Genomic DNA, 27,597 nt, shown 5'->3' with positions numbered 1-27,597 from the left:
ATATAGGTCTGTGTTATAGACCATGTGGGATAGTAAATATTGAATTTACAATACCTTACTCAATGTTTATGTTTTGTCTTAATCATATTCATTAAACTTTTTAGTCAAAGTCATCATGGAAAATGAAATATCTTCTTGGAATATGTTGAATGGTCTCAGTTATATTTGTAAAGTGAACAAAATATGTGCTTCGAAACTGCTTAATTATCTTTCAAAGCAGGTGAGTCTTTAAAACTTTTTTTGCTGTTTTATTCTGATCTAGAAAATATCATGTTTATTAAATTAAAATAATTAATTTATAGCTCTATAATCTATATAAATTTATTTCTGTCTGTTTCTACACATACATAGATTATATAGGTATTTAAATAAATAAACTATACACGATATATATATATATATATATATATATATATATATATATATATATATATATATATATATATATATATATAAATATATATATATATAAAGAGAGAAATAGAGAGAGTATATGAGGAAATAGACTATAAATACATATTGCAAAATTGAATCTACTTCTTTTACTACAATCTAAATAATTTTTAAGTAACACCGATATAATTTATTAGCAATTACATAGTGGTGTTCAACACCGGTGCTCACTGTTCAACTAAAGGAGAAAGCCCAAAAACTGCGTTCAAAATAGGAGCATGAAGTGACCTAATTTATTTTAAAATAAAATCTTGACTATGGGTGGTAATACAAAGGAACACAGCTATTTTTATAGTCCTTTAGTTGCAGAATAAGAATCTGCTTTCAGTTTTTTTGTAAGTTAAACCTTCACGAAATAAAAAAATAAAATAAAAAATTGACCTAGTTCCCGAAAGTCGGTGTTCAGTTATAAGAATCTACCATAGTGTTTTACTTACACTTAGTCTTAGATTTTATTTTTAGATCTAGACTCTAGATCTATATAATACTAGTCTTAGTCAAAACGATTGAAAATGCTACTTTAACTTTTAACTTTAACTTTACGACTGAGTCTGAGTGTTAGTAGTACATTAGTAGTAGTACTAAGTTAAAGTAGTACAGTGTTAGTGTTAATAGTTAATAGTTAATGATTAATGTTATGAGTGTTAATCATGATAATGATTATTATTATACTTAATCTCTGTTATGTATAAAATCTAGATCTACGATCTTCTTTCACAACCCTCTCGGCTCTCGGGCAGTGTACATAATATATATTAATATATAGACTATAGTAGGTTCTTATATTTTGGACACTCCGTCGAATTCTCCTTCAATGAACAGGTCGCTTTTTTTTGTTTGTAATTCATCTGTTTTTATGTTTGGAGCAAAAAGCAACGTTTCGGGACTGCGCATGTCCAATTTTAGATAAGTTCCGGTAATTTTGTTCCGTTTTTCCAAAGCAGATGGCGTTTTTTAGATTCTCAGTAACCATGTATGTAAAGCTGTTGTTTTAACCTCCCCCGGCAATTCATACCCATATAAGGGATGAAGGAAGGCTATATTATGAGCCTGTTTGATCGTAGGCTGATGGGCATATCAAAATAAGCTTCCAAACATCTTTAGAAAGACATTCCAATCACATTTATACCGTTAGCTGTTAAATAAAATTTAATAAGGGGGTGTACAACGAATAATAATGAATTCAGCTCATTCTCCTTCATTGGACACAGCAAAATCGTAATAAGAAATATTATTGGGATGAATAAATCTATGATTTTTTCAATGAATAAGCATGACCTAGATCGAGATATCTATAATATATAATTTATGAATGAAAGAAAAAGTGCGGGCTGCTAATTTGAAGCCATAGACCATGCCCACTGCATGTGATCACTCCAGATGAGCTGGCAGTGAGGAGAGGTATACACTTAAGCGTTTAGTGTCACAAACTATCAAACAGGCAGTGGAGGGAAGTGGGATAGAGTCATGAAAAGAATTATTATAAGCATCTATGGGAGGGAGGGGGTGTTAATGTGTCACAAAACGAACATCCAAATTATGAAAACAAGAAGAGGGTCCTTGGATAGGAATTAAAAGAAAGACAGAGGAAATACATGTAGCCAATGTAGCCTAGTCGCCCTAGTTGAAAATATCATGTTTATTAAATTATAATAATTAATTTATAGATATATATAATTTATATAGATTTATTTCTGTCTGTTTCTACACATAGATTACATAGGTATATAAATAATAAACGATATATATATTATATATATATATATATATTAATATATATAGAGAGAGTTAGAGAGAGAGTATATGAGGAAATAGACTATAAATACATATATATTATATATATATATATATATATGTTCTGTAGAGTTGTTCTTGTAGTGTCTGTCATTTCACTATATAGATCTATAGTCATAGTCGAGTATAGTCAAAATAGTGTGACTATAGTTATAGAGTTAAGCAGAAGCTGCCTTATCATTATCAAATCAAGCACTCTCTTGGGCCTCCTTTTGTGACTTGTCCATGATGATGTTCATATAATTTATAATTCATAATTATAGTCATATTATTTATTATAAGATCTAGATCTAGTAGGTCTAGACCTATTTTTATCAATGAAATCAATGTGTCTTTTCACTTTTCTCTTTATTTTTTAAATGTGTAATAAATTATTATTATGTTGATTAACATTGTGACATTAACATGCATGACGCGTAAAAAAGGCAATAAAGGCAGCTCAAAGGCTAATGTAGCAAAGGAATGCCAAGTGCCATCATTTATTATTTAGGATGAGTGGCTGTTGTTTCTTGGTCCTAGCAGATAGTGAGATAGAGTCAGCTACTTTAACTAAACTGATGTAAAAAAGCATGTATACATATATATACATTCTTAATTTTTAACTTCATTTTCATTTTAAAACCATCATAAATATAACTTATATTTAAATCTATAAATATACACAACTTCAACTTAAATAAAAAGTAGAGTTTTAATTGTAGACTCAAGATAGAAATATATATAACAAAGACAAATGAAATGATATTTATTTTTAACAACAACAACTCTCTAGAAATATACACTAAAAAAGTACACCAATGTGTTTTCTATCATATTTCTTGCTATTCTCTTTCAACTTTCACACTACCAGTCCTTTTTATCTGCTTGATTCACATCAGGCTACCTTGTGACTTTCATCAAAAACCTTTTAGCTTGTAAACATCATCGAAACACCCTACTTTTCTCATGGTTACATCAGTGTCATCAGATCTATAGACTACATAACAGTGGTGTTGCAGGCTCTGCAGATTGTAGATCTAGCACTATCTTGTACATCAAGCTGCCTAAGGCTTGAAAGGATTGCCAGCTCCTGATTTTTCCACATTTTGACTCCCATGTTTGAGGTGTATTGGGAAAACAGCAGAGGTTTTAATTGTCTTCTCATAGGTGGGTAGCCAACCACCAAGGCTAACCAGCTCCTGTTGAAGCTTATTGGTTTAGGTGCCAGTTACTCACTTTGGCACCTTATAGTAAATAATGTTTATGTTCTTAAAAAAATGATTGAAATAGTAATTCTTTTTCATTATTAATAATAGTATTCATATATAATACATTGTTTTTATTTTAGTGATTTAAATATTCAATTTATTCTCAGGATAACAAATCATTTTTTTTTTAAATATTTATTCCTGAAACAGATATGGTCACAGCAGGACAGAGAAGCACTAGTCAAGCAACTCTCTGATCTTCTTCTTCATTCAGAGTGTATAGTTGATATTTGTGTATGCTTTAGACCACTGATACTAGAACTTGCTCACAGGCTGCTTCACACAATTTTAAAGGACAAACATTCCAACGTTGAACTGTTGAAAAAATTTGCAGTTCTGATTAGTCATGGATTTTGTGTTAGCCCCGAATTACAAAGGTACTACTGAAAAGTTTCAATTGCTGAATGCAAGTTTAAATTCTATTATATTAATGGGTTCTTAGACATGACAGATCATTCTGCCATTCAAGCCATGTAAACAACTCTTGCTAAAAAAAATTGCTTTTAATATTGATTATGCAGTAAAATGTAAAGTTCCCCTTTCAGACTTTGCGATCTGTGGGGCAGATCCGATCTGTGGGGCAGATGATGTTGAGGTCATCTGTTTCTTTGGCCAAGGGTTAAAGAGCAGGTTGTCATGTGGCCAGCACAATGACCAACCGCCTTTGCTTCCCTAACCATAGTCAGGTACCCATTAGAGTTGGGTGGACTCAAGGGCGCCCAAAAATCCTGAAATTAAAAATCCCAGTCTTCACAGAAATTTGTACCTAGGACCCCAGGTTTGGAAGCCAAGTGCTTAATCACTCAGCCACTTCGCCACCCATTGATTATAAACAGATATAGCAAATACTTTTTTTTTCAATGAATTGCACTACGTATGTTTCAACACCATGGAGGTTAATATAAATTATATGTGGCAGCATATGTCTATGATGTTTTCATTGTACTCATTGTTTTATTTTTAACCTATTTGTTTGTATAATTCAGGTTTGCTGTAGATTTTGTAAGACAACATAAACCTTTCTTACAGACAGAAATCTATGTTGATGGAGAGCCCTCTAAGAAAAAGAAAAAGAAACATCAAGTAATTTATTTTAAATCTTTCCATTTGAAATAAGCTTGCCTAGTTTGTGCAGTTTTATTTTGCAGCGGTTGAGTTGTTCATGTACACTAAGCTTCTAAATACTTGGATCATTTGTGTTTCAGTGTATTTATTTATTTTATTTGAAGATAGCTGACTTGGACTGGTGTTGTGCGATGTGGAACTATCTGCTTTACCTACCTGAGTTATCAGACAGCTTAGATCTGCACCATCTCACTGATTATTTATCTTCTAGCAACTCTTTGGTCAGATGGTAAATATTTGTCCTTGACTACATTTTCTGACATTACTGTTAATTGATTTAGATACATGATATACTTTATTCTTGCTAATTTTTTTTTAAAACCAATATTAGAATATTCTTCGGGATACCTCAATTTAAGGAAACAAAGAAAGTAGAACAGATGGAAAATTGAGCTGTAAGCCAGACCTGCCTACCGTTACGCAAAATGCGTATTCGTTACGCAAAATCTCCCAAAAATGACTGCCAGTATGCAAATACGCATTTAACCCGTCGCGTTACGCATTTTGTATGCTTTTTTTTTTCTCCTCTCTAGACTAGCTTACAAGCGGTCACGGAGGTCACGCTAAGCCCACCTGTGGGGAGAGGGGCGAAACAGAAAAGGTGGGGTGAACACAATGTGCCCAGATCTATACGTTGATTGGTACTTAATAGCAATTAGATGTCTAGAAATGAAGAACGAGAGAGTGAGGGAGTGGCGGGCTGGTACCAGGTTGGTACCGTCAGTTAGCTGATACACCAACGTGACTTTTTTTTTTTTTTGTAAGTTCATGAGTAGAAATTAATTATGTTGGTGCATTCCTGATTCTCGTATTCATTTGTATAGAAAAAAAAATCGAAGAGCTATCGATTCAAAACACATTGAGTGACACTGTAGATATCTAGTCTAGATCTAGATCTGGATTCTAGATCTAGAATCTAGATAACTTGTTATACAGGAATAGATCTAGCTCGAGTCTAGCTAGTCATTACGTTATGATTCTCTACATTACCCTACAAACTAGTTATAGATCTAGATCTAGTATGATTTAGAATTTAGATTGACTAGACTAGATCGATAACATCTACTACCATCTAGTCTAGATCTAGACTAGATTCTTAGTCTTAGTATAGAATAGATCAAGTATGAAGGTAGGCCTACGAAAGTTTGGATCTAGCGGATCCACGGCACCGGTAACACTTTTGAGCCCAGATCTAGAGTAGATTATATTCATTATATAGACATAGATCCAGATCTAGTCTAGATATCATCTCTATTGATCTAGATTTAGATTGTAGATCTAATCATGACATCTAATATTATATATATATATATATATATATGACAAAATAGAGGATCACGTAAGTGTTACGCATTCTGGTGCCAAAATACGCATTTTGACCGTAAGTGTTACGCATTTGGACTTTTTTTGGTAGGCAGGTCTGCTGTAAGCTGTCTCCACAAAGATCTGTGCAGCATGTACCTTTGAATTTTAGGTCTTCTCAGAAAGTGCAATGCCATGTCACACAGAGCGACCTTGTTTGTTCTTTTTTTGGCTGTCTTTGGGTAAAGTGTTTTGTCTTATCTAAGGCAAATGCCCCTGTGGTAGAAGATTTGTCTGTTGGTGACATCAATTTGGTATACTATTCCTAGGATCCTTCTCAGCCATAGCTGTTGCTGAGCCATGGTTAGCATCTTTTGAAAGACAGCTCTAGCTTGCTACATTGTGATATACATCACCATTGCTTGTAGACACTTTAGGATAGAAGACTAAAAAGTAAAGTATCAATAATATATATAATACTAGACCATAATTTACAAAAATACATAAAGACAACCTAATAAAATACTCAGAAAAACATTATGATGCAGTTTTAATGCCATATGCCATGACAAGTTCGTACAAGTGCTGATTCTTCCCTATTTCCATTGGAGCATGGAATGGGTTGCATGAATGGGCCAGGAAAACCAATGATTTAGCAGAGCTTAAGAATAATTAACATTCAAGACAAGATTAACAAGTATCTTCTCTTTTTAAGGAATGTCAGTAATTTCTGAGATAAGATAGTGTTGTGATGTAGCATGTTATGTAGATCTAAATAAATCTAAGATTTTAGATATAACAAAAGATACTAGAGGTAGATTCTACTAGGCTGGTAGGCCTATTTGTTTTGATTAAACGTAAGAAATTTAAAAGGATTTATAAAATTAGTGTATGAAACAATGGAATCAGAATTTTAAAATTAGAAAAAAAATTAAATTGAACAAATGCTAATAAAGTCAAGATTATAAATTGTATGCTATTGATTTTTCAAATATATATAACTTTATTACTTTCTATCAGACTTGTTATCAGTAAGGCTTATAAATTGTAAATATTCAACAGGTTTGCTGCTTTGTCTTTGAGTAGACATTTACATTTGTCTGAATGTGAGCGTAATGTATTTTTGAACAAATACTTTTCATTGGAAGAGCAACGATTGTTATTATTGAGGTTTGTTTTTAATTTATTTTGATTTTAAAAGACAGCTTGAAAGACATAAAACATTTTTGACATATCTTTAATGAAAATTTAATTATGGAATAATTTTTTCTTAGTTTATCTATCAACTTTCAGAACAGAAAAAGAAAAACTGAACAGTGAGAAAAAAGTATTGTTAGCCAAAGGAATATTGCAAGTAGAAAGGCTGGGCACATCACAGAGCTACACAAAGCAAAGTTTATTGAACAGTGATATGAGTGAAAGTGTCCTGAGTTTCATGGGAATATTATTACCAATGGTGCACATCCAGTCTACAGACCATCGAGTGAGTATACCAGAGTTTTTATTTGTATTTTTGGACAGTCAAACTTGAATAATCAAAACTTTTTCCAAGTAAAGTTTAAATTTTTTATTTAATATTATATATCTAGCTCATACATCCTAATATCATTTAACTATCTCACTTACTTGGTTCATGATTATCCATGTATATTCTATTTAGTGCAATATGTAAAGCTTAACATTTTTTTTAAACAAATGTACATATATACTTAAAGTATATATTTGTAATTGGTCAGACATGGAATCCTCTGGTTCTGGTACCATCAACACAACATCATCTAAAAAGTCTAGCACTTGCTGTGGCAAGCTGTAAGCCAGTCATGCTTCAAGGCCCAGTCGGCTGTGGGAAGACATGCTTAGTTGAGCATCTAGCACACATTACTGGACGTACCAGAGCACCCTACCTTTTGAAAATTCAGCTTGGAGACCAGACAGATAGTAAAGTAAACTGTCATTTTGTTTCTTTTTTTTTTCTTTCAACTTTTATTTTTATTAAAGATTACTTGCACAGCTAATTTAATATATATATGATGGTACACACCGGTACAGCGTACTGGCACCTTTTGCAATGTGGGGGAAAAAATGATTACTTTTCTTGTATTTTGACGTTTATTATTAATTTATTAGTAGTTAAAAGTTAGGCAATCCATCACTAAGTACCGGCACATTTTTTTTTTTTTTTTTTTTTACAAAAAAAAAAAAAAGCACTATATATATATATATAATATTAAATCTTCATAATACAACAGATGTGTTTATTTCAGATGTAACAAAATATGTTAATATTTTCATAGCTTCATACATTTTTGCTATTCATAGACAATGCCTTGTAATCTCTTACAATCTCTATTTTAGGCCCTTCTAGGTACATACTGTAGTACTGAAGTACCAGGTGAGTTTGTCTGGAGAGCTGGTGTACTCACTAGAGCTCTGTATGAAGGGAGCTGGCTGCTGTTAGAAGATGTTGATACTGCTCCCATGGATGTGTTATCCTTATTGATAGCCCTGGCAGAGACTGGGAAGTTATCAGTTCCAGGTCATGGGGATGAAATCAGAGCATCGCCAGGTTTTCAACTGTTTGTGACCAGAAGGTAGGTTGAGAACTAGTCAAAAGCAACGTTTTGTCTGTGAAATTAATAGTAATAATCACTCTGAAAGTCATTACATCTTGTGGTCCACTATTTTCCATTGACCCAACTTGTTCTCATTAATCACTAAATATTTTTATAGTACATCCATTACGATTTTATATTTGTACAGACTCCACAGTACTTCAGATGGATTATATGAAAGTAAAAGTGGCCACTGTTCAGGCCTTGAAAAACTGTGTTCTGTTATCAACTTGGAGCCTTTATCTAGAGAGGAATTAAAGGAGGTACTGCCCTATCAATTTTTTAAAATGAAATTTTGACAAAGCACATCTGATGTACTTCTTTGATTTAAAAAAAAAATTATTATCATAAATTATATAAAGGAGATATCAAATCTTCGTAATACAACAGATGTGTCTATTTCAGATGTAACAAATATTTTAATCTTGCATGTGGTAACTCTTTATAAATGTGATGATATTTAGGTCATGATTCACAATTACATTGTACATTGTTGTGTATTAACTTATCTTAAAGGTGATCACTGTAATGTACCCAGTGTTGGAACCAGTTGTGGATAAACTTTTAGACATTTATTTCATGCTGTCTTCTGGGAGACATCACTCAATCATTGCTGGGGAAGAAGAAATCCACACACTTGGAAAGTTTATTACTTTGGATGGACGTCCTATTTCTACCAGGTTTGAACTCATTTGGATGTAAACAACAACACATCATTTCTAATTCAGTTGATTAGTAATCTAACACATTGATGTACATTTGGATAAACAGCTAAGTACATATTTACCAGGGCATTTTTATAATTATATGTTGTGCTATTTCTTTATAAGATCTTTGGATTTACAGGTTAATTCAAATCTTGGTTTGTAGGCTAAGTGAAAATTATGGTGTCATTGGCTGTTTAACCATTTGGCAACTAGAGTCGCCGGGAGTCGCCTCTACCGGTAGACAACTAGAGTCGCCGGGAGTCGCCGATTTTAGGTTGTTTCGTTACCGGCGCTATTTCGAGTTTTTAATAATTGATTTTATACCTTTTCTAACTCTGACATTAGAGAGCGATAACAGTGCTATTTTTACATGCTTATTTGATGATACTAGCTTAAACGATCGACTTTTTGTGAATTTTTGAAAATTGTCTTTTTTTTTTTGCCATCGGGCGAAAATGGAAGATATTTTGAGTATGTTTAGAGACTATACTGGATACGATTACGAAGGTAATACACAAGTTTTAGATCTAGAACCTGAAAATAATGATAGGGAAAGTGATATTGACATTTCATTGGAGCCATTTGGGTCCGATTCTAGTGATAGTGAAGATGAAACTAGCCTAGATCTAGTAGATCTAAACAATGACAGTGGAGATTGGAGTGCTACTACTACTGATGTTGTGGTAGAGAATTTTACTGAAATATGTGGACCTACACATGATCTACCATATGATGCTACTCCTTTTGATTATTTTAGCCTTCTAATACCTGAAAACTTTTATGAGCATATAGCTTAGCAAACTAACTTATATGCCAATTATCGTCAACAAAAAGAAGGCAAAGTCGACAGAGCATGGCAGCCTACAACTGCTTCAGAAATCAAGCTGCTGTTTCATATCTACATTACTATGGGTATTCATGTTTTACCTGAATACAAAATGTACTGGGCATCAGATGAACGCCTGAGAGTTGATGGGGTGGCTGGTTCTATGGGAAAGACAAGATTTGAAAAACTATCCCAGTATTTTCACCTCAACGATGCAACAACATTTGTACCTCGAGGTCACCCTGGCCATGATCCCCTACACAAAGTCAGACCTTTTTTAGACCTAATTAGGACTAATATTGCTACAAGATTTGCTGCTGGCAAAAATATTAGCCTAGATGAGGCAATGATACCTTTCAATGGGAGACTCATGTGGAAGCAGTACATCAAAGGAAAACCTAACCCTTGGGGCATCAAGGTCTGGTGCGCAACAGATGCATCTACGGGGTATCTGTTGAATTTCAGTATTTATACTAAAGTTGAGGATCCTATGCCTCATGGAACTGGACATTATATAGTTACTCAATTAGGTGAAAGGTTTTTAGGAAAGAGACATCATTTCTTCTTTGACAATTATTTTAGCTCAGTTCAGTTAGCAGAGGACCTTTTGCGTCAGCAAACCTATTGCTGTTCAACAATAAGACCTAACAGAAAAGGTTGGCCTCTTGATCTCAAACCCAAGGCATTAAAAAAATTTAAAAAGGGTGACGTCATGGTTAGGCAGAAAGGGAATCTCGTTGCTACAGCCTGGAAGGATAAACGTTGTGTCACTCTATTGAGTACCAACACCACTTCAGGTACCGCTGAAATTACTCGCCGAGGACCAGGTGGCAACTTTCAAGTGAAAGTCCCATCTGCTGTTAATACCTACAACAAATAAATGGGAGGTGTTGACAGATTTGATCAGCTCTCATCCTACTATCCAGTAGGAAGGAAATCTGTCAAATGGTGGAGATACATTTTTCGATTTCTCCTCCAGACTGCTGTCATCAACAGCTGGATCATTTATGCTACCTCTCACAGGCCCAGACCCAAAAGCCTATCACTAGGACATCTAGAGTTTCGGCTTGAGATAAGCACAGCCCTTCTAAGGGAAACATTGTTCGTAAAAGGAAGCAAAGTGATCTCCAACCATCAACTCAAGGAGTTGGCATGAGTGATCTTCTTGAGCATAGGCTGATTCGAATGGTGGGAAACAAACGTGCCTGCCATTGGTGTATGAAGAACAAACAATTTGGAAAAAGAAACAGAGCACATGAAACTGTTTATGGATGTAATCTCTGTCAAATAAGACTCTGTAAAGGAGAATGTTTCTCTAAATTTCATAACTCACTGACACTTCCAAGTCATGTTTAACGTCAAGTGCTCCATAAACATTTTTTTTTGTTGTACTTTTGTCTTATATTGGCATTATTTTTGGTTTATATTAAACTTTATCCATTTGTCTTTAATCTTTCAAAATTTGACTTAATTTGCTTCATTAGTTTTTTTTTCTGTGAATTTTTAAAAAACATATGTTGTCAAAAATACGGAGTTATGCCCCTTTTGTTAGGGATGGGACAGTTATTGGTAGGCAACTGCATAGTGATGAAAGGGTTAAATTTTGGGTATAGAAAATATTCAATGTCCACTACTAAATATGATTTGATGAACAAAAGATTATTTTTTGACAGAGACCTGATGACATGGTGCAGTCGTTCAGCTGTAAACTTCAATCACATGGAAACATCTCAAGGTGTCAAAGTGTTTCTTGAAGCTTTGGATTGTTTTGTATCTTGTCTTTCTAAAAACACTAAGAGAATTGCATTGGCAGCAGCCATAGGAGAGAAATTGAATGTCACAGAGGAAAGGGTAAGTTCTGCTTTTGTGTCCATTTCTTCCAATATATGTTTCATGTTCAATAAATATTGTTTTAAAAGTCATCATTCTTACCATTCCTTTGTTAGTTAATCTAAATATAATATGAAGTAAAACTAGTTCTTATATGACCTAGATTGGCATTTTATGCTAGCATAGTGCTGTTCAATCTGATTTAGGTGATAGCTAGTAATAGTAGAATATTTGTAGTTTGAAGGCAAAGATAGTCTTACAAGAAAATTCATAATTTATATTCATTTTACTTTTATTTAACTTAAAAATAAATTATGACAGGGATAGAAACGCATATACTTTTGGGAGTCTTGCTTAGAAGCAAGGCTAATTGGATTCTTATGCTTTGATTTTTAAGGTTTATGTATTTCTTCTAACTGTTGAAATATGAATTTCCAATTACATGAATTTTCATTTCATAGATACTATTGTGAAGCTTCAATCAACATACTTTCACACAATTGATGAATTTTCTTTTTCAAAACATTTGTCTATAGACGTTATCTCTTTTTGCTGACTTAAATCTTACAAATCTTGATCATTAAAATTCTTCTCATTTGTTTCAGGCCAAATATTTTTGTACTGAGTATAAACCTAGTCTGGAGGATTCAGTCAACTTTTTGAAAATAGGGAGAGACAGTTTGAAAAAACAAAAGCAAATATTACAAAGGTAACTAAATTATGATTTCAATTGGATATTTGGATTGAGGAAGTCTTAATTTTGAATGTTTTGAGCAAGTCTGTAAATTGAATGTTTGTTTTTAACAAAACTGAGACAACCCAAGCTCAAAAGAAGGTTGATATAACTATTTATTTGATAGAACAAAATTAATATATTCAGGCCAGTGATGCTCATTAGTTATTATTTTTTTTAGTGTTTATTTAGCCATCTGTGGGCATGGTGGCTGAGGGTCCTGAATTCAAATCCTAGTGAAGATTGGAATTTTAATTTTTTTTTTTTTTAAGGTGCCCCTGAGTCCACTCAGCTCTAATGGGTACCTGACATTAGATAAGGAAAAGTAATGGCTGTCAAAAGATCTGAAAGGGGAACTTTACTTTTTTACTTTTATTTAACCATCTGTTTTGTATCCTAGCACTGGTTTTAGCTAAGTTTAAAATTAGGCGAATAGATAAAATTAGGCGAATAGATAAAATTAGGCTACCTACTGCTATGCACAACATGTCTATGGCGGCCATGCTTGGTTTAGTTGATTAATGTCTTTAATCATTCAGTTTCCTAGATAATTGTATATAAGTGACATATTTGTGTTGTTGCTTTTTCTGTATAGTAAACCAGCACCAACATTTTCATACACAAGATCTTCAATGGTGTTATTGGAAAAGGTATCAGTTTGTATACAACGCAATGAGCCAGTTTTATTGTGTGGAGAAACTGGTACTGGGAAAACTTCAACTATTCATTTCCTGGCCCATCATTTAGGTTTGTGTTGTGGTACATGTGTTAGTAAAGTTCCATTTGTTTGTTATGTTCCCCCCAATACTTTGTATTTGATTTATTTGATCTTTTATTTGGTTGTATTCATGTAGGTCACAAGCTTCATGTTATTAATTTAAATCAACAAAGTGACAGCACAGATCTTCTTGGAGGGTAAATGTTGACTCTTTACAAAATATTTTTCTTATCAATCAATACCTTTCCTCAGTGTATTACTGAGTTATAGTGAAAATTAACAAAACAATTATTGCTATTTAAAAATATTATTTTAGAATGTTTACAAAGAATCGCTAAATTATAAGTGAATTAATTGTAAAACTTTGTCCAATCACAAATATTTTGTGAAAGAATTCTGACAGAGTAGCTAGTACATGTCTTTTAATCTCTCTGCTTGAGAAATGTGACAGTCTACTATTTATGTGTATGTCTTAGGTTTAAACCAGTGGACTTTAAGTTTGTTATGAAGCCTCTTAGAGAAGAATTTGAAACATTGTTTTGTGAATGTTTCTCTAGAGCTCAAAATGAAAAATTTTTATCTCATATACAGGTCAGTAAACTGCTAGTACTAACATAAGAAATCTAGTACAATGCAATATATTTTATTTGACCATACAAACGTATCTTAGAATGTGTCTTTCTCTTTTTCTTCATATATTTTTTTAGCAGACAATAAATGTTATATTTTCATCATTCTAATAATATCTAAGCTATTTGTTTGTACTTGATATTCTTTATAGTTTAGATAGCTTCCTAGGTTGAGTTCTTTATAGTTTAGATAGCTTCCTAGGTTGAGTTCTTCTAGAGTTTAGATAGCTGCCTATGTTGAGTAAGTGAAGTTTCTTGTTTCAATAATGATATTGTTACGTGACATTTTCAATAATGATATTGTTATGTGACATTTTCAATAATGATATTGTTGCATGACATTTCCATTGTAGACTTTATTTGCTAATAATGATATTGTTATGTGACATTTCCGTTGTAGACTTTATTAGCTAATAATGATTGTTATGGTGATATTTCCATTGTAGACTTTATTTGCTAAAAAGAGATGGAAGGATCTACTAATTTTATTTGAAGCTCCAATAAACAAAGCACTGATGAAATATGATCAAGGTAACATTTAATGTGAGGACTGTTTGTAATTAGCTTCACAAATGTGTTGCACTTGAAGTCAGCTTTTAATGTTACCCATGTTTCAGAGAGCTTGCAATATGCTGAGTGGAACAAAGTAAAAAACAGAATCAATGAGCTACGTCTTCAGATTAGAGAAGCAGAAAATGTTTTGGCATTTTCTTTTATTGAAGTAAGTAACTTCAAATTGTTTTTAATCCAGGTTAGTGTTGCTAGTGGCAAATCATGCTGATGTTGAATGAATCATGCTTTTTAAACATAGGGAGCCTTGGTGAAAGCCTTGAAAAATGGAGACTGGGTTCTTTTGGATGAGATCAACCTTGCTGCTGCTGAAACACTGGAGTGTTTGAGTGGCCTTCTAGAAAGTGTATCAGGATCAGTAGTACTGACAGAGAGAGGGTAAGTGTTATCAGTTTATTATTGGTATCAATTAATGTGTACATTGTACACTTTGGTTTCTGAATGTTAATGCTTTCCATCAATATATTTTTGTATTCTGCAGGGATGTAGAGCCAGTCATAAGACATCCTGACTTTAGGCTGTTTGCCTGTATGAACCCAGCCACTGATGTTGGGAAAAAAGATTTGCCTGTTGGAATAAGAAATAGGTATTTTCATTACATTGATGTTTTAAATCAGCTTTGAATACAGAATCCAAGTTTATTTTTTGTTTAGGCTTTTCTAAATGATTATAATATTTCTAGATTGACAGAGTTTTATGTTGAGGAGTTGGAATGCCCCAAAGATCTGAGCACCTTGGTTCGAGATTATCTTACTGGCTTGTCTCTATCCTCAAAACAAATAGCTGGAATTGTCAATTTCTACCTGAATATTAAAAATGATCCTTCAGATAAATTGACAGATGGCACAGGGCACAAACCACATTATAGGTAAGTCTAATTATGAAGTATTACCTGTTTGAGCCTTCATATCAACTTATATTTTTAATTGTAGCTATTTGTAATATATTTGTTTTTTTTTATTAAGCCTGCGCACATTATGTCGAGCTTTAAGATTCTGTGGAAGAAATCCTTGTCAAAGTGTCCCAAGATCTCTATATGAGGTAAAATGCTTTTGACACATTATTATTGTATTATATTTCAATTCTTAGTATTGACATGTATGTGTGACATTGGGGTTCTTATTTTAATGGATAGTTGCTACTTGAGTAGAATGAGTTGAGTTTGACAAACATTCAGGCGGTTACTGTAAATGTCTAAGAAACTTCAGGTCTTGCAGACACAATAAATCAGTTTATTATTAGGAAGATCAATTCATGTTGTCCTCATATCATTACAACACCCTCAATATGGGTAATAGAATTAATGAGCACAATCCAAGAATAACAATGTACTATATTAATTATAAGTAAACTTTCTCAAATAAGACTAAAGTACTCCAACTTGACTCTCTGTTGGAGCACTGAGTTCTACTTTGTACTTTAAAATACTACTGACTGAAACGAATTAACAAGGTTAACTGAGTTCACTCTTGCTCATGGCTGCTGTGCATACTTGATCACTAAATATAATGGTGATACTTGAGGCTTACTAAATATGTTACAATATATGCAATTAGGAATATAACATTATTCAGTTGGGATTAACATTTTGTAAAACCTAAGTAACTAAACTATCAACCAATAATACTGCATTAATCAACCATGTGGCTGTAATGTTTCAGGGTTTCTGTTTAAGTTTCCTAACCCAACTGGACAGAGCCTCTCATCCAACAGTCTGTCAGCTGATATGTAAACATCTTCTCCCCAATGATTCTTCCAAAGCTGTGTTGTCACAGAAGCTGCCTAAACCAGAGGGTGACTTTATTAATGTAGCTGACTACTGGATCTCGAAAGGTCAACTTAAGCCAATAATACCTCAGCATTATATCCTGACAGCATCAGTGAAACTTAACTTGAAAGATCTAGCCAGGGTGGTGTCCGCAGGGTACTGTTATATACATTTTAACTTTTATATTATGAGTTTGCATTGAATGTAGTTGAATGGCAGCCAAACTGAAAGTCCTTCTGGATTTCCAGATGTTCATTTAAGCTTTGAGGATGTTCTTGGTTATCTTGATAGTTAACACTTGTGGTGAAATTGTTTTTGTAACGTTGTGGGAATGTATTCACAACAGTAATGTATGTTGCAGTCTCAATACCTTTTGTCAGTTCTAGCTTCATAAAGCTTTGTATTAGGTTTCATTGCTGTGATATCTTCATTTTTATTACAATGTATTTATAAGTAATGGCTGTTGATGCTTGTGCTAGCCACACATCACAATCACAATCATAGGCCATAGAAACCCAGAGTTTTTTTTTTTTTAATTGAATTTACTCTTGTTAGAAAACATCCAGTCCTGTTACAAGGTGAGACTTCAGTTGGCAAAACAAGTTTAATTCATTATTTGGCTCAACTTACTGGCAATGTGTGTCTAAGAGTGAACAATCATGAACACACAGACATCCAAGAGTATATTGGCTCTTATGTTGCTGATGAACTTGGCAAGCTGGTCTTTAAAGATGGTAAATAGCTAACTAACATAACTTACTTTAGGGATATTGACATTTTTTTTTGTGACTGGTGTCAGCCTTTTGATTGTTTTGAAAAATATTTCTTTTAAAACCTTAACCATTTCTTGTTGTAGGTGTTTTGGTAGAAGCTATGAGGAAAGGTTATTGGATTATTTTGGATGAACTTAATCTGGCACCAACAGATGTTCTAGAAGCTTTAAATAGAGTAAGCTCTTTTGCTCTCAAGTTGTTTTTTTTTATAACATAATTTGCAAAATTGTCTAACTGTCTTGCCAAATACTTATGGATTTTTAAAATTATTTTTTTGTGAATTTTTATTTTTCTCAACAGTTGTTGGATGACAACCAAGAATTATTTATCCCAGAAACCCAGGAGATGGTTCAAGCTCATCCCAAATTCATTTTGTTTGCTACCCAAAATCCTCCTGGTCTTTATGGAGGAAGAAAGGTAAATAAAAAAAAAATGTTTCAGTTCTGGTGTGAGTTTTGTTGTTTGTCTCTGCTTTTATTTTGTTTGGGTGTAAGCTCTGTGCTGGGATAGACATACAAGTTAACATTTAGCTCCATGTATTTTGTTTGGGTGTGCTCTGTGCTGGGATAGACATACACAGACATGCCTACAGTCCCGCATTATGCGGAACCGTCCCGCAAAAGCATCAAAAAAGCTCACATGTTCCGCCGTTCCGCATTCCCGATTTTTTGTTCCGCCAAGTCTGAATTCCGACACAACAAAAAAAAAATCGCCGATTTTCATTATTTATTAATAATGCGAAATGAAAATACTGAATGCAAAATAAAATATATCTAGGTCTGTGTTTATTGTTTTACATTTCATCTCCTCCCGGACCCGGTGTGTCCTAAATTTACGAAGATATGGTTGAGCTAGATCTAGATCTAGACATAGATCTAGATCTAGTACTCTAGGTCTAGATACTAGATCTATTCTTAGAATCTAGTAAGTGCTAATAAGCCAAATTTTCCATTCAAATCCCTTTTCCCGACAAAGGCGCTATGCGGCTATTCTAACACTAACGACGTAACGTGACTAACTCGTCTGGTTTCTTACTCTTAGCCGTCTTAGGTTTCTAAGTCTAAGTAATATTATAAAATAAATAAAGATTCTAGATTCTAATTATAATATTTAAATATTAGTAATCTTATCTAAGAAAAGGATTTTTTTTCAAATACGTTATTAAAGATCTAGATCTAGACCTAAATGTAATTAATTAACTTAGACACAATAAGGCTGAGTTATGTGAGTAAGGCTAAGGCCTAAGGCTATATCTAGTCTACTTATTAATATTACATACTTAGATACTAGATCTACATAGTCTAAATTAGTATCTAGTAATCTAGATCTAGCACTAGATAACTAGGTCTAGATGATACTAAATCTAGATCTTAGTATCTAGAGAAATAGACTTAGAAGGTGATAGATCTCTAGATTTCTATGTATCATTATCATATGTAATAAATTTAGTTCTCAATAAGTCCATAGATCTAGACATAAATATTTAGATCTAGAAAAAATCTATTAATATACTTATTATAATCTGTGTTCTTAGATGACTTATTAGTATTAGATGTAGGTCTAGTCCTAGACTAGTACTACTAGTTACTGGTAGACAGACTCTTAAATTATTTTAGATCTAGAACTAGAGACAACTTCTAGAGTGACTAGAGTAGAGCCCTAGAAAAGGATCTAGAATAATCTAGATCTAGTCATTACATTTAGATCTAGTAGTAACAAATAAAAATAGTAACATTTGAGTCTAGGTCATTAGAATATAGATTTTTGTTTTCAGAATTCATCATATATATAGGAGTTAGAACTATTGATTTCAAACAAAGGACATAATTATGAATTAAAGGTTTTCTTAGTTTTAATTATATTATACTATTTACATCTAATTTATAAGAAGCAAACTAGTATTGTTATTAAAGTAATTATAATTGAAGAATATAAACATCTAATTTATAAGAAGCAAACTAGTATTGTTATTAAAGTAATATAATTGAAGTTTTATTTATATTGCGTACAGTATGGCTGACTAACATAAACGCGTGTATGTTCCACATTGGGGCCCAAAATTCCACATTTTCAACCTGAGTGTTCCACATTCTGGGTCTTGGGGGTAGGCATGTCTGCATACAATTTAACATTTATCTCCATGTATTTTGTTTGGGTGTGCTCTGTGCTGGGATAGACATACAATTTAACATTTATCTCCATGTATTTTGTTTGGGTGTGCTCTGTGCTGGGATAGACATACAATTTAACATTTATCTCCATGTATTTATCCTAGATTTTGTCAAGAGCATTCCGCAATCGCTTCATTGAACTTCACTTTGATGAGATCCCCCCCTCAGAACTTGAAATTATTCTGCATGAAAGATGTGAAATTCCTTTATCTTATGCTAAGAAGCTGGTGTCAGTCATGTTAGACTTGCAGGTAAACTTATCATGTGACACAACACTGAACAATCTGTAGACCAAAGTCTCACATGATTCTTAAAATGTTTTTATCTTGATACATTTACAGTGTAAATGATAAAAATTAAAATTTAGATAAAAAATATTTTTAAGCATATGAGGTATTAGGGGAAAAAAAAAGAAAATTATGAATATATTAAATCCAATGCTTGGCAGTTAATAACTAATGTTTTTTTAAAGACACATCGCAGAGGCTCTGGCATATTTTTTGGTAAACATGGCTTCATGACACTGAGAGATTTGTTCCGATGGGCTACAAGATATAAATGTCCTGATGCTGGAGAAGGAGAAACATTTTATGATTGGGATCAACACTTAGCTGAACATGGTAGGGTGAATACATGAATTCTCAAATACTGTGGATTAGTGATAAAATGTTAGTTCAAATATCCACCCTCTTTTCGTGTGATTGTGTATTGTCATTGCTTGGAAATTAAACCCTAATGAAACTGCCTTTAAATAAATAGAATGAGTATGTAATCATTCAAACTTGAGATAAATGCAATAAGAGTGATGAAAGTACACAGCAGTTTGTAGATTAATCAATCATTTTTCATTATGATTATTTAATCAGTTATATGGTTATATGTTGTTTCAAAAACTGTGTATGTTCTTTTTTATAATAATCACAAAACAAAAAAACAAACTCTGCTTCCCAGGTTATTTACTTCTTGCTGGTCGAGTAAGAAAAATTGAAGAGGAAACTATCATCAAAGAGGTACTGCAGAAACACTTCAAAAGGATATTGGATGTTAATTCTTTGTACAGTATCACACCTGGGACGTCTGGCCCCATTCAAAGATTGTTGTCTGGTGTAATGGAACAACAACTTCCAGGATTTCAGCAGATAGTTTGGACATACAGTATGAGAAGATTGGCTGTACTGATTGGCCAGGCAATCAAGTTCAAGGAACCTGTTCTATTAGTTGGAAGCACTGGGTACATACATCTTTGGCCAATGCTTGTATTTTTAAACTTTAATAAAAAGTATTTTTTTTTAATTAAATAAAGTTAAATGCTTATAATATATATATATTTTTTTTTTTTTATATTTTATATAAGGGGAAAAAATCTGATTTTAGCAAGAAATATATTAGTCTGAGTTTAAGATAAAATTGTAAAATAAAAGACCTAAAACATAGTTGGAAATAATATTAGCTATCTTAAGGTTGTTGAACAGATTACAGTACATTTTTTTTTTGTTTGAAATTATTCAGAGTTGGCAAGACTACTATCTGTCAGTTGTATGCAGCCATGCAAGGGAAAAAACTGTATTCTATTAATTGCCATATGCATACTGAAAGTGCTGATTTCCTAGGAGGCTTAAGACCTGTTAGGTCTCGAGAAAATTCTGTAAGTTTTTAAGATTTTTTCTTCTAAGAATCCATTTCTAGTTATCATTTCTGATTTGTACAAATATTAATCTTGTTCTTAAAATTTGGTTTTGTCAGGAGAAATGTGAAAATCAAAAGTTGTTTGAATGGAAAGATGGTCCATTGATTCTTGCTATGAAAGAGGGCTCCATGTTTTTAGTGGATGAAATTTCACTGGCTGATGATTCAGTTTTAGAAAGATTAAACAGGTGGATTTAAATAAATTAAATAGAATTCTCTAAAAATAAAGCAGATACCTAGATTATTCAGTTATAGAAAAATTATACAGGTAGTTTTTTTTTTAGAGATAACTTAAGAGGTCGTACTTGTTAGCAATAAATCAATAGATTAATACTTTTTATTATGATTAATTTGTATTAATAATGCTGAACACAAATAAATGGATGTAATTAAATGGATGTAATTTTCCTTCTACTCATAATTTAAAAAATGTGACTCTATTTGTCTGTGTATGCTTGACTAGTGTGCTGGAACCAGAAAGAACATTAGTACTTGCTGAAAAAGGTGGGACTGAATCAACTGTGACCACAGAGATTGAAATATTGAGAGCTGATGAACAGTTCCAAGTGTTTGCTACCATGAACCCTGGAGGAGACTTTGGTAAAAAAGAAGTAAGTTCTTTACTTCATAATAATAATTAGTCTCATAATTGACAGGAACAAAAGGGATGATGTAATTTTCCAATCTTGAATTAAGTACATTGAGCAGTGATTTTTTTAAATGATGTATTATAAAATAAAATGCTAAATTGCTATTCTATAAAAATATATATTTTAATAATAGTTGAGTTCTTTTATTTTTTAATCATAGAGACTTCTATTCCTCTTCTATTGACTTGTATTATACAGATAAAGTCTCTTTTTTGAATTGTCTAGCTTTCTCCAGCTCTGCGTAACAGATTTACAGAGATTTGGTGTCCCCAGTCATTAGAACATAGTGATCTTGTTGCCATCATTGAAAAAAGTATAACATCGGATGCACGTCTGTATGCTAGCCCAGATGGAACTAGTGGGTTTGGTCATGCCATCATGGAGTTTATTGAGTGGTTCCTAGCTACAGATCTTGGTAGAAGGTACAAGTGTTAAAAAATGTAGCCTAGTTTTAGAAATATTGTAAGCTGCTCAGAGGAAATTTTTTTTTTTCAGATTGTGCTTGAGGTAAAATTTTATGCTAACAAAAAAAAAAAATTGTTTTTAATGTGAATTGTCAATAAGGAAGTCAATGAACAAATATAGAAAACAACTGTCCTACTGAGTTTACTGAGTATTAATAATGAACTTTAAAAAAAATGATTCTCAAGAAAGATAGTGTTAGATGTCACTTATTCACTATCTGTGTAACACTGTATGAAAACAGATTCCATCTATAGCATTAAAAAAAAAGGGTTTGAATGGTTTAAGGATGAATGTGAACTTATAATACATACATTTAATTCATAAAGAAAAGAACTTAAAAATGTTAAATAATGAACTTAGTATTTTAAATATCAGACAGAATACAGAGCCTTATTCTAATTAACCAATGAGACTAAAGATATTTAATGACCTAGATCTAGTCTTATATCTAGATCTATGCATTATTCAGAAATGTAGGGATCTAAGTGCTGAAGGGTCCTCCATGTCCTTAATACTTTCAACAAAATTGGTCAAATAACAGTAATCTACATAAACCTTAGAATTCAGTTTTTATATTAACAACATCATAACTCTATTTCTTTCACTAGGACTACTGTCAGTATCAGAGATATCATCAACTGGGCTTACTTTATAAATACCTGTACATCTAGTCATGAGGACTCTCATGTATTGGACCCTATCACTGCCTATATACATGGAGCTTGTATCATATTTATTGATAGTCTTGGCACAGGTAAGGAGAATCTATTTACCAGTAATTAGTATTCATTGTTTAGTAATGAGCCATCTTTTTTTTATTATGCAAGGCATGTTTAATATGCCTGCCAAATTAAACATCAAGTATCTGCTTAATAAAAATACATCACTGAAGTAAGATTTATAAAAAGCATGTCCATGAAGTACAGGGTTCATAGCACTCCTAAAATCTCCTAAAAAATGAAAAGTCTCCTAAAATCCTAAAATACTCTTAAAAATTGCCAGAGTTCTCCTAAAATTGTGTCCATTATCCTAAATTTTTTACCCAATATTTTTTTAAATGTAATTGCGCTAATTTCTTGCTAAAAATGTGTGTGTGTGTGGGGGCGTAGGGAACAACTAGGCATTCTGATCGCGTAACGTTACAGGCTGGCTGTGTTAATGAGCTGACCAGTGACTACGCGTCTACAACCCCTTTCACCCACTTGTGAAGCGCGACCTTGTGATTGAAGATGGCCTTGGCTCAAGCAAGCATTTCACCTGGTATTATTTTTCTGATGGCAGCATAGAAATGGTTGTTTCCTTTCAATGTTACGGCTGAAGACGTGCTAGATCTAGTTTGTAGTGACTATTGTCTATGATTAGAGCAATTACCAGCCTAATGTGCAGGCTACACCCTTTCAGGCCCTCCCTCACCTAAAATCTTCTTGTTGTAACAGTAAGAATGACTTTGCGTGGAAAGTTCGTAAATCATATAGCTAGAAATAGTATCTAGATTTAGATCTAAGTTAGATCTAGTGAAGATAATTCGCACCTAACCAGAAAAATCAGTGAATTTTAGTCAATTTAATGATCTCGATACATCTAATATCTAGATAACTCTAAAAATACGCTAGATTCTAGATTTACGCTAAATCACTAGAATCAAGTGAAGATAATTCTCACACAGCCATGGATAGTCCGCAAATTTTAGTGACTTAGATCAAGAGTCCAGATCTTTGTAGATTTAACGAAAATATTTTGCACAAAGCTGTGAAAAATCAGTAAAAGTTATTTCAGTCGTAAAAGCCAGGGAAACTACATAGTTGATAAAGAAATTGTACTTGAAAGAAAAAAAAATGTTAATAGGTCTCATACCCCCCTGAATATTACATTCTATGTTTATGAGGAGGATTTAAGCACAGCTAATAAAAGAATAAAAGATTACCTCAAATTTATACCATGACTCAGCATCTATAAGATACACATAGGAACTAAAAATGTACATTTCCATCACAGAGAGTACACATTATGAAGGCATCTCTTAGAATGTTTCTTGTTTTAGAAAAATGGAATAGCAGCCATTTGTAAAGTTCTTTTATAAATCTTTGAAAAATAAAAATGGTTGTTTAAGGTTTTGGGGTGACAGTCAAGTTGTTACTTGATTAAAAGATAACTTTTATTACATTTCCTGTGGACATACTACAGCTGATAACTTTGTTACTGTTATGAGTGAGATGTTGGCAAGGTATTTATTATTTCCAAAATCAAGTAACAATAATTGATTTGATAAATGCATAGTTTTGTGTATGTTTTACAATGTATAACACCATTGGGCGGGGCACACACACAAATATATATACAGGGCTTTTTTTATGACGGTATGCACCGGTACGGCGTACTGGCACTTTTTGAAAAAAATTATTACTTTTCTTCTATTTTAACGTATATTATTAATTTTTAGTAGTTAAAAGTTAATAATCAACTACTGAGTACCGGCACCTAATCACTGAGTACCGGCACCTATTTTTTTTTTTTTACAAAATAAGCACTGTATTTATATATATATACACCATAGAATTTATCCTTAAAAAACCTCTAAAGTCTCCTAAACTTTTGTCATGGAAAAGTGCTACTAACTCTGGAAGTAACTGATTTTATATAAAATAATTAATCAATAATTTGAATGGTTTATATACATTATTTCAAATAAGTAACAGGGTTTATTTAAAATATTTCAATTTATTTACTTCTATAAAATTATTACTGTTCAAGTCAACTAAATACAGATATTATGTATGATTTGAGATAATACTTATATATCATAAATCAAAGAAAAGTTTTTCTCTAGGATCAACTAGTTCTATACCAGAACACAGAAGTCATGTTTCTCGCATAGCCTGTCTTCAGTTCCTACACCAGCAACTAGTTAGATTGACTGGAGTAAGTGTAGACTTTAACAAGTGTGGCTTACTTTTCCAATCTGCCAATGTAGAGAAGTCTTTGGTTGTTACAGAGAACACACTGACAATATATCCTTTCACTATCAGGAGAGGTGAGTTAAAGGAAATAGTCACTCTACTAAATTCAATTAGTCAAAAATTAAATTTTGAATATTCTTTTTATAATCTTAAATTCTTAGATTTTCTCATACATCTCTTTTTTAAAAAAAGCTTATATTTTGATAAAATTAGAACCACCATTGGAAAGCTTTTTCTTCAGAATTGCCTATAATTTATTTGTATGACAGATCCTGTCAAGTATACCAATGATGAGCCCTTCACTTTTGATGCTCCAACTACTTATATGAATGCACAGAAACTTCTTCGTGCTCTCCAGTTGTCTCGCCCAATACTGCTTGAAGGCTCACCTGGTGTTGGGAAAACTACTCTTGTAGCTGCAGTTGCCAGAATGGCTTGTAAAAAGTTTACCAGGATCAATTTGTCAGAACAGACTGTAAGTAGAAAATTACTTTTCCTTCTTGTGTTTAAGACATTTGTTAATGGTACTATTACTAGTATTTAATATATTAAATAATATTATTATTAGTATTTTAGTACACACTTATATTAGTTATTGTTACTTTTCAATTTCCATAGGATGTGACAGATTTGTTTGGTGCTGACCTTCCAGTGGAGGGAGGGGAAGCTGGAATGTTTGCCTGGAGAGATGGTCCATTTCTACAAGCCTTAAAAGCTGGACATTGGGTCATTCTTGATGAGGTGCTTAACATATAGCATTGATTCTTTTCAGTATTTTTAGTAGGTACTGTATTTTAAATGTATCTCCTATAAGAAACATTTTAATGTGTAAAAACATTGGTGTTTTCTAGCTAAATCTGGCCTCACAGTCTGTGTTAGAGGGTCTGAATGCTTGCTTTGATCACAGAGGGGAAATCTACATTCCAGAGCTGGGCAAAATGTTTTATATTCAGCCAGACCAAACTCGCATTTTTGCTTGTCAGAACCCACTGTCTCAAGGAGGAGGAAGAAAAGGCTTGCCACAGTCTTTTCTAAACAGATTCACTCAGGTAACAGAAGTGCGTAGAATTATAGAATAGCGAACTTATTTACATATTGTTTCAAAGATAAGACAAGATTTTGTTTTTTAAATTAACAGGTTTACATTGATCCCTTGACTAAAGATGATCTTGTCTACATTCTATCAACCCTTTATCCTGAGTTTCCTAAAGATATGTTGTCAGCAATGATGGAGTTCAATTCAAAGGCAGGTTTTTTTTATTATAAGTTTTATAATTTGATGGGTTAACTATCTGAATATTGAACCATATTCAAATTAAAAAAAAAATTATTTTGTTATTATTTATGTTTTCCAATTTTATTCAGTTAATTCAAAACGTAAAAAAAAAATAATATTTTTTTTGAAATGACAAAGATAAATCTATTTTATGGTTACATTTAGGGAGTGCCTCTTAAATATATATACATATTTATAAATCCTGTAATTTACTAATGGAAAAGTTCTAATATGTTCATCTTTTTCAAGTAAACTTGTCTGTCATACTGATTGTGTTGACTTTCAGGGCTCTTCAAGTTTCAATCCAGGAGAGTATGTTGGAGTTACATAGTGTGATATATTGAGTTACTGCAGTGTTGACTATAGAAACAGAAAATGTAATGAAGTGAACTATTTCTTGCAGGTTTTAGAAGACACAATGGAGAAGAAGTTGTGGGCAGTGAAAGGCTCTCCTTGGGAGTTTAACTTGAGGGATCTGTACAGGTGGTGTGACTTGCTCAAACAGAATCAGGTAATTTATCTTGGTGCCCTGATAGCTTGTGAAAATTAAACTTCATAACACCCACAGTTGTCATTGCAAGGTTCTTAGTGCTGCTAAAACATTCTGAAGTTGCCTTTTCAACCTCAAAATTGTGCCTAAATTTACTTGATTCTCCCAAAATTGTATGCAGACTCTTCTAATTTTCTCATCTTTATTAACCTCATTTCTTTACTGTCCAACAATTCCTCGAAAAGAGAAACAAGTCAGCTAATTTGATAAGCTTTGAGATTCTAAAAAAAAAAAAGAGACTCTATTTTCAATTCAAACCATTCTGTTAGCATTCAATTGGCATGGCACACGTACAGTTATTTACATTAAATCAATTAAGTAGATCTTCTAAATCATCAAGTTTAAACTTAGACATATACACATATTTGTAATGCATATATTAAGGCTGGAATTTTAATGTGCAAAAATGATTAACAAAAAATTACAAAAAAATCCTATAGTTTTCTAATGGAAAAGTTCTACTAAGTAATATGTTAATCTTTTTCAAGTAAACTTTCTGTCCTACTTTCAGAGCTCTTCAAGTTTCAATCCAGGAGAGTATATTGGACTTATCTATGTAGATAGGATGAGAACACTGGCAGACAAACTGAAGGTAATCATTGTACTTCCAGTATAGACACTGCCATTGTTAGCAGTATTCTATTATTTATTTAACATAACAAATAAGTTAACTTAAAAAAGAAAATGTTCTTACATTTGAACAGATGTTTTAAAACTTGTGGTTACTAGATGCACTTCATGTGTGATTATTAAAA

At 32.6% G+C, this 27,597-nt stretch overlaps 2 protein-coding genes across 3 annotated transcripts in view; both read left to right on the top strand.

The window, feature by feature from the left end:
• LOC106070670 (midasin-like) overlaps positions 1-27,597 on the top strand; it is a 96,242-nt gene continuing 68,645 nt past the window's right edge. The window contains exons 1-40 of one of the 2 annotated variants that reach the window (XM_056034115.1): positions 1-220; positions 3,645-3,871; positions 4,481-4,577; positions 4,724-4,848; positions 6,984-7,091; positions 7,215-7,404; positions 7,658-7,864; positions 8,277-8,512; positions 8,682-8,796; positions 9,050-9,213; positions 11,740-11,917; positions 12,502-12,605; positions 13,225-13,376; positions 13,484-13,544; positions 13,824-13,938; positions 14,423-14,507; positions 14,594-14,697; positions 14,788-14,924; positions 15,028-15,132; positions 15,229-15,414; positions 15,512-15,587; positions 16,208-16,470; positions 16,870-17,048; positions 17,171-17,262; positions 17,388-17,504; positions 19,363-19,509; positions 19,731-19,878; positions 20,210-20,489; positions 20,768-20,903; positions 21,002-21,132; positions 21,408-21,555; positions 21,820-22,016; positions 22,668-22,813; positions 24,887-25,090; positions 25,286-25,491; positions 25,635-25,757; positions 25,868-26,065; positions 26,155-26,262; positions 26,696-26,803; positions 27,354-27,434. In XM_056034115.1, coding sequence (XP_055890090.1) covers positions 116-220; positions 3,645-3,871; positions 4,481-4,577; positions 4,724-4,848; positions 6,984-7,091; positions 7,215-7,404; positions 7,658-7,864; positions 8,277-8,512; positions 8,682-8,796; positions 9,050-9,213; positions 11,740-11,917; positions 12,502-12,605; positions 13,225-13,376; positions 13,484-13,544; positions 13,824-13,938; positions 14,423-14,507; positions 14,594-14,697; positions 14,788-14,924; positions 15,028-15,132; positions 15,229-15,414; positions 15,512-15,587; positions 16,208-16,470; positions 16,870-17,048; positions 17,171-17,262; positions 17,388-17,504; positions 19,363-19,509; positions 19,731-19,878; positions 20,210-20,489; positions 20,768-20,903; positions 21,002-21,132; positions 21,408-21,555; positions 21,820-22,016; positions 22,668-22,813; positions 24,887-25,090; positions 25,286-25,491; positions 25,635-25,757; positions 25,868-26,065; positions 26,155-26,262; positions 26,696-26,803; positions 27,354-27,434 — 5,889 coding nt within the window. In that variant the 5' untranslated portion in view covers positions 1-115. The remainder of the gene's footprint in view (positions 221-3,644; positions 3,872-4,480; positions 4,578-4,723; positions 4,849-6,983; positions 7,092-7,214; positions 7,405-7,657; positions 7,865-8,276; positions 8,513-8,681; positions 8,797-9,049; positions 9,214-11,739; positions 11,918-12,501; positions 12,606-13,224; positions 13,377-13,483; positions 13,545-13,823; positions 13,939-14,422; positions 14,508-14,593; positions 14,698-14,787; positions 14,925-15,027; positions 15,133-15,228; positions 15,415-15,511; positions 15,588-16,207; positions 16,471-16,869; positions 17,049-17,170; positions 17,263-17,387; positions 17,505-19,362; positions 19,510-19,730; positions 19,879-20,209; positions 20,490-20,767; positions 20,904-21,001; positions 21,133-21,407; positions 21,556-21,819; positions 22,017-22,667; positions 22,814-24,886; positions 25,091-25,285; positions 25,492-25,634; positions 25,758-25,867; positions 26,066-26,154; positions 26,263-26,695; positions 26,804-27,353; positions 27,435-27,597) is intronic. The other variant, XM_056034114.1, reaches the window with a different exon arrangement.
• Positions 9,275-11,666, top strand: LOC129927006 (piggyBac transposable element-derived protein 4-like). The gene has a single exon (XM_056034123.1). It carries the CDS (start codon positions 10,149-10,151, stop codon positions 10,944-10,946), a length of 798 nt encoding a protein of 265 aa, XP_055890098.1. The 5' UTR covers positions 9,275-10,148; the 3' UTR covers positions 10,947-11,666.

The sequence above is a fragment of the Biomphalaria glabrata genome, chromosome 6, assembly GCF_947242115.1.
Source record: "Biomphalaria glabrata chromosome 6, xgBioGlab47.1, whole genome shotgun sequence".
Taxonomy (NCBI): Eukaryota; Metazoa; Mollusca; class Gastropoda; family Planorbidae; genus Biomphalaria; species Biomphalaria glabrata.
Note: the sequence above shows the minus strand (reverse complement) of the source record. Positions and strands in the feature narration are given on the sequence as shown.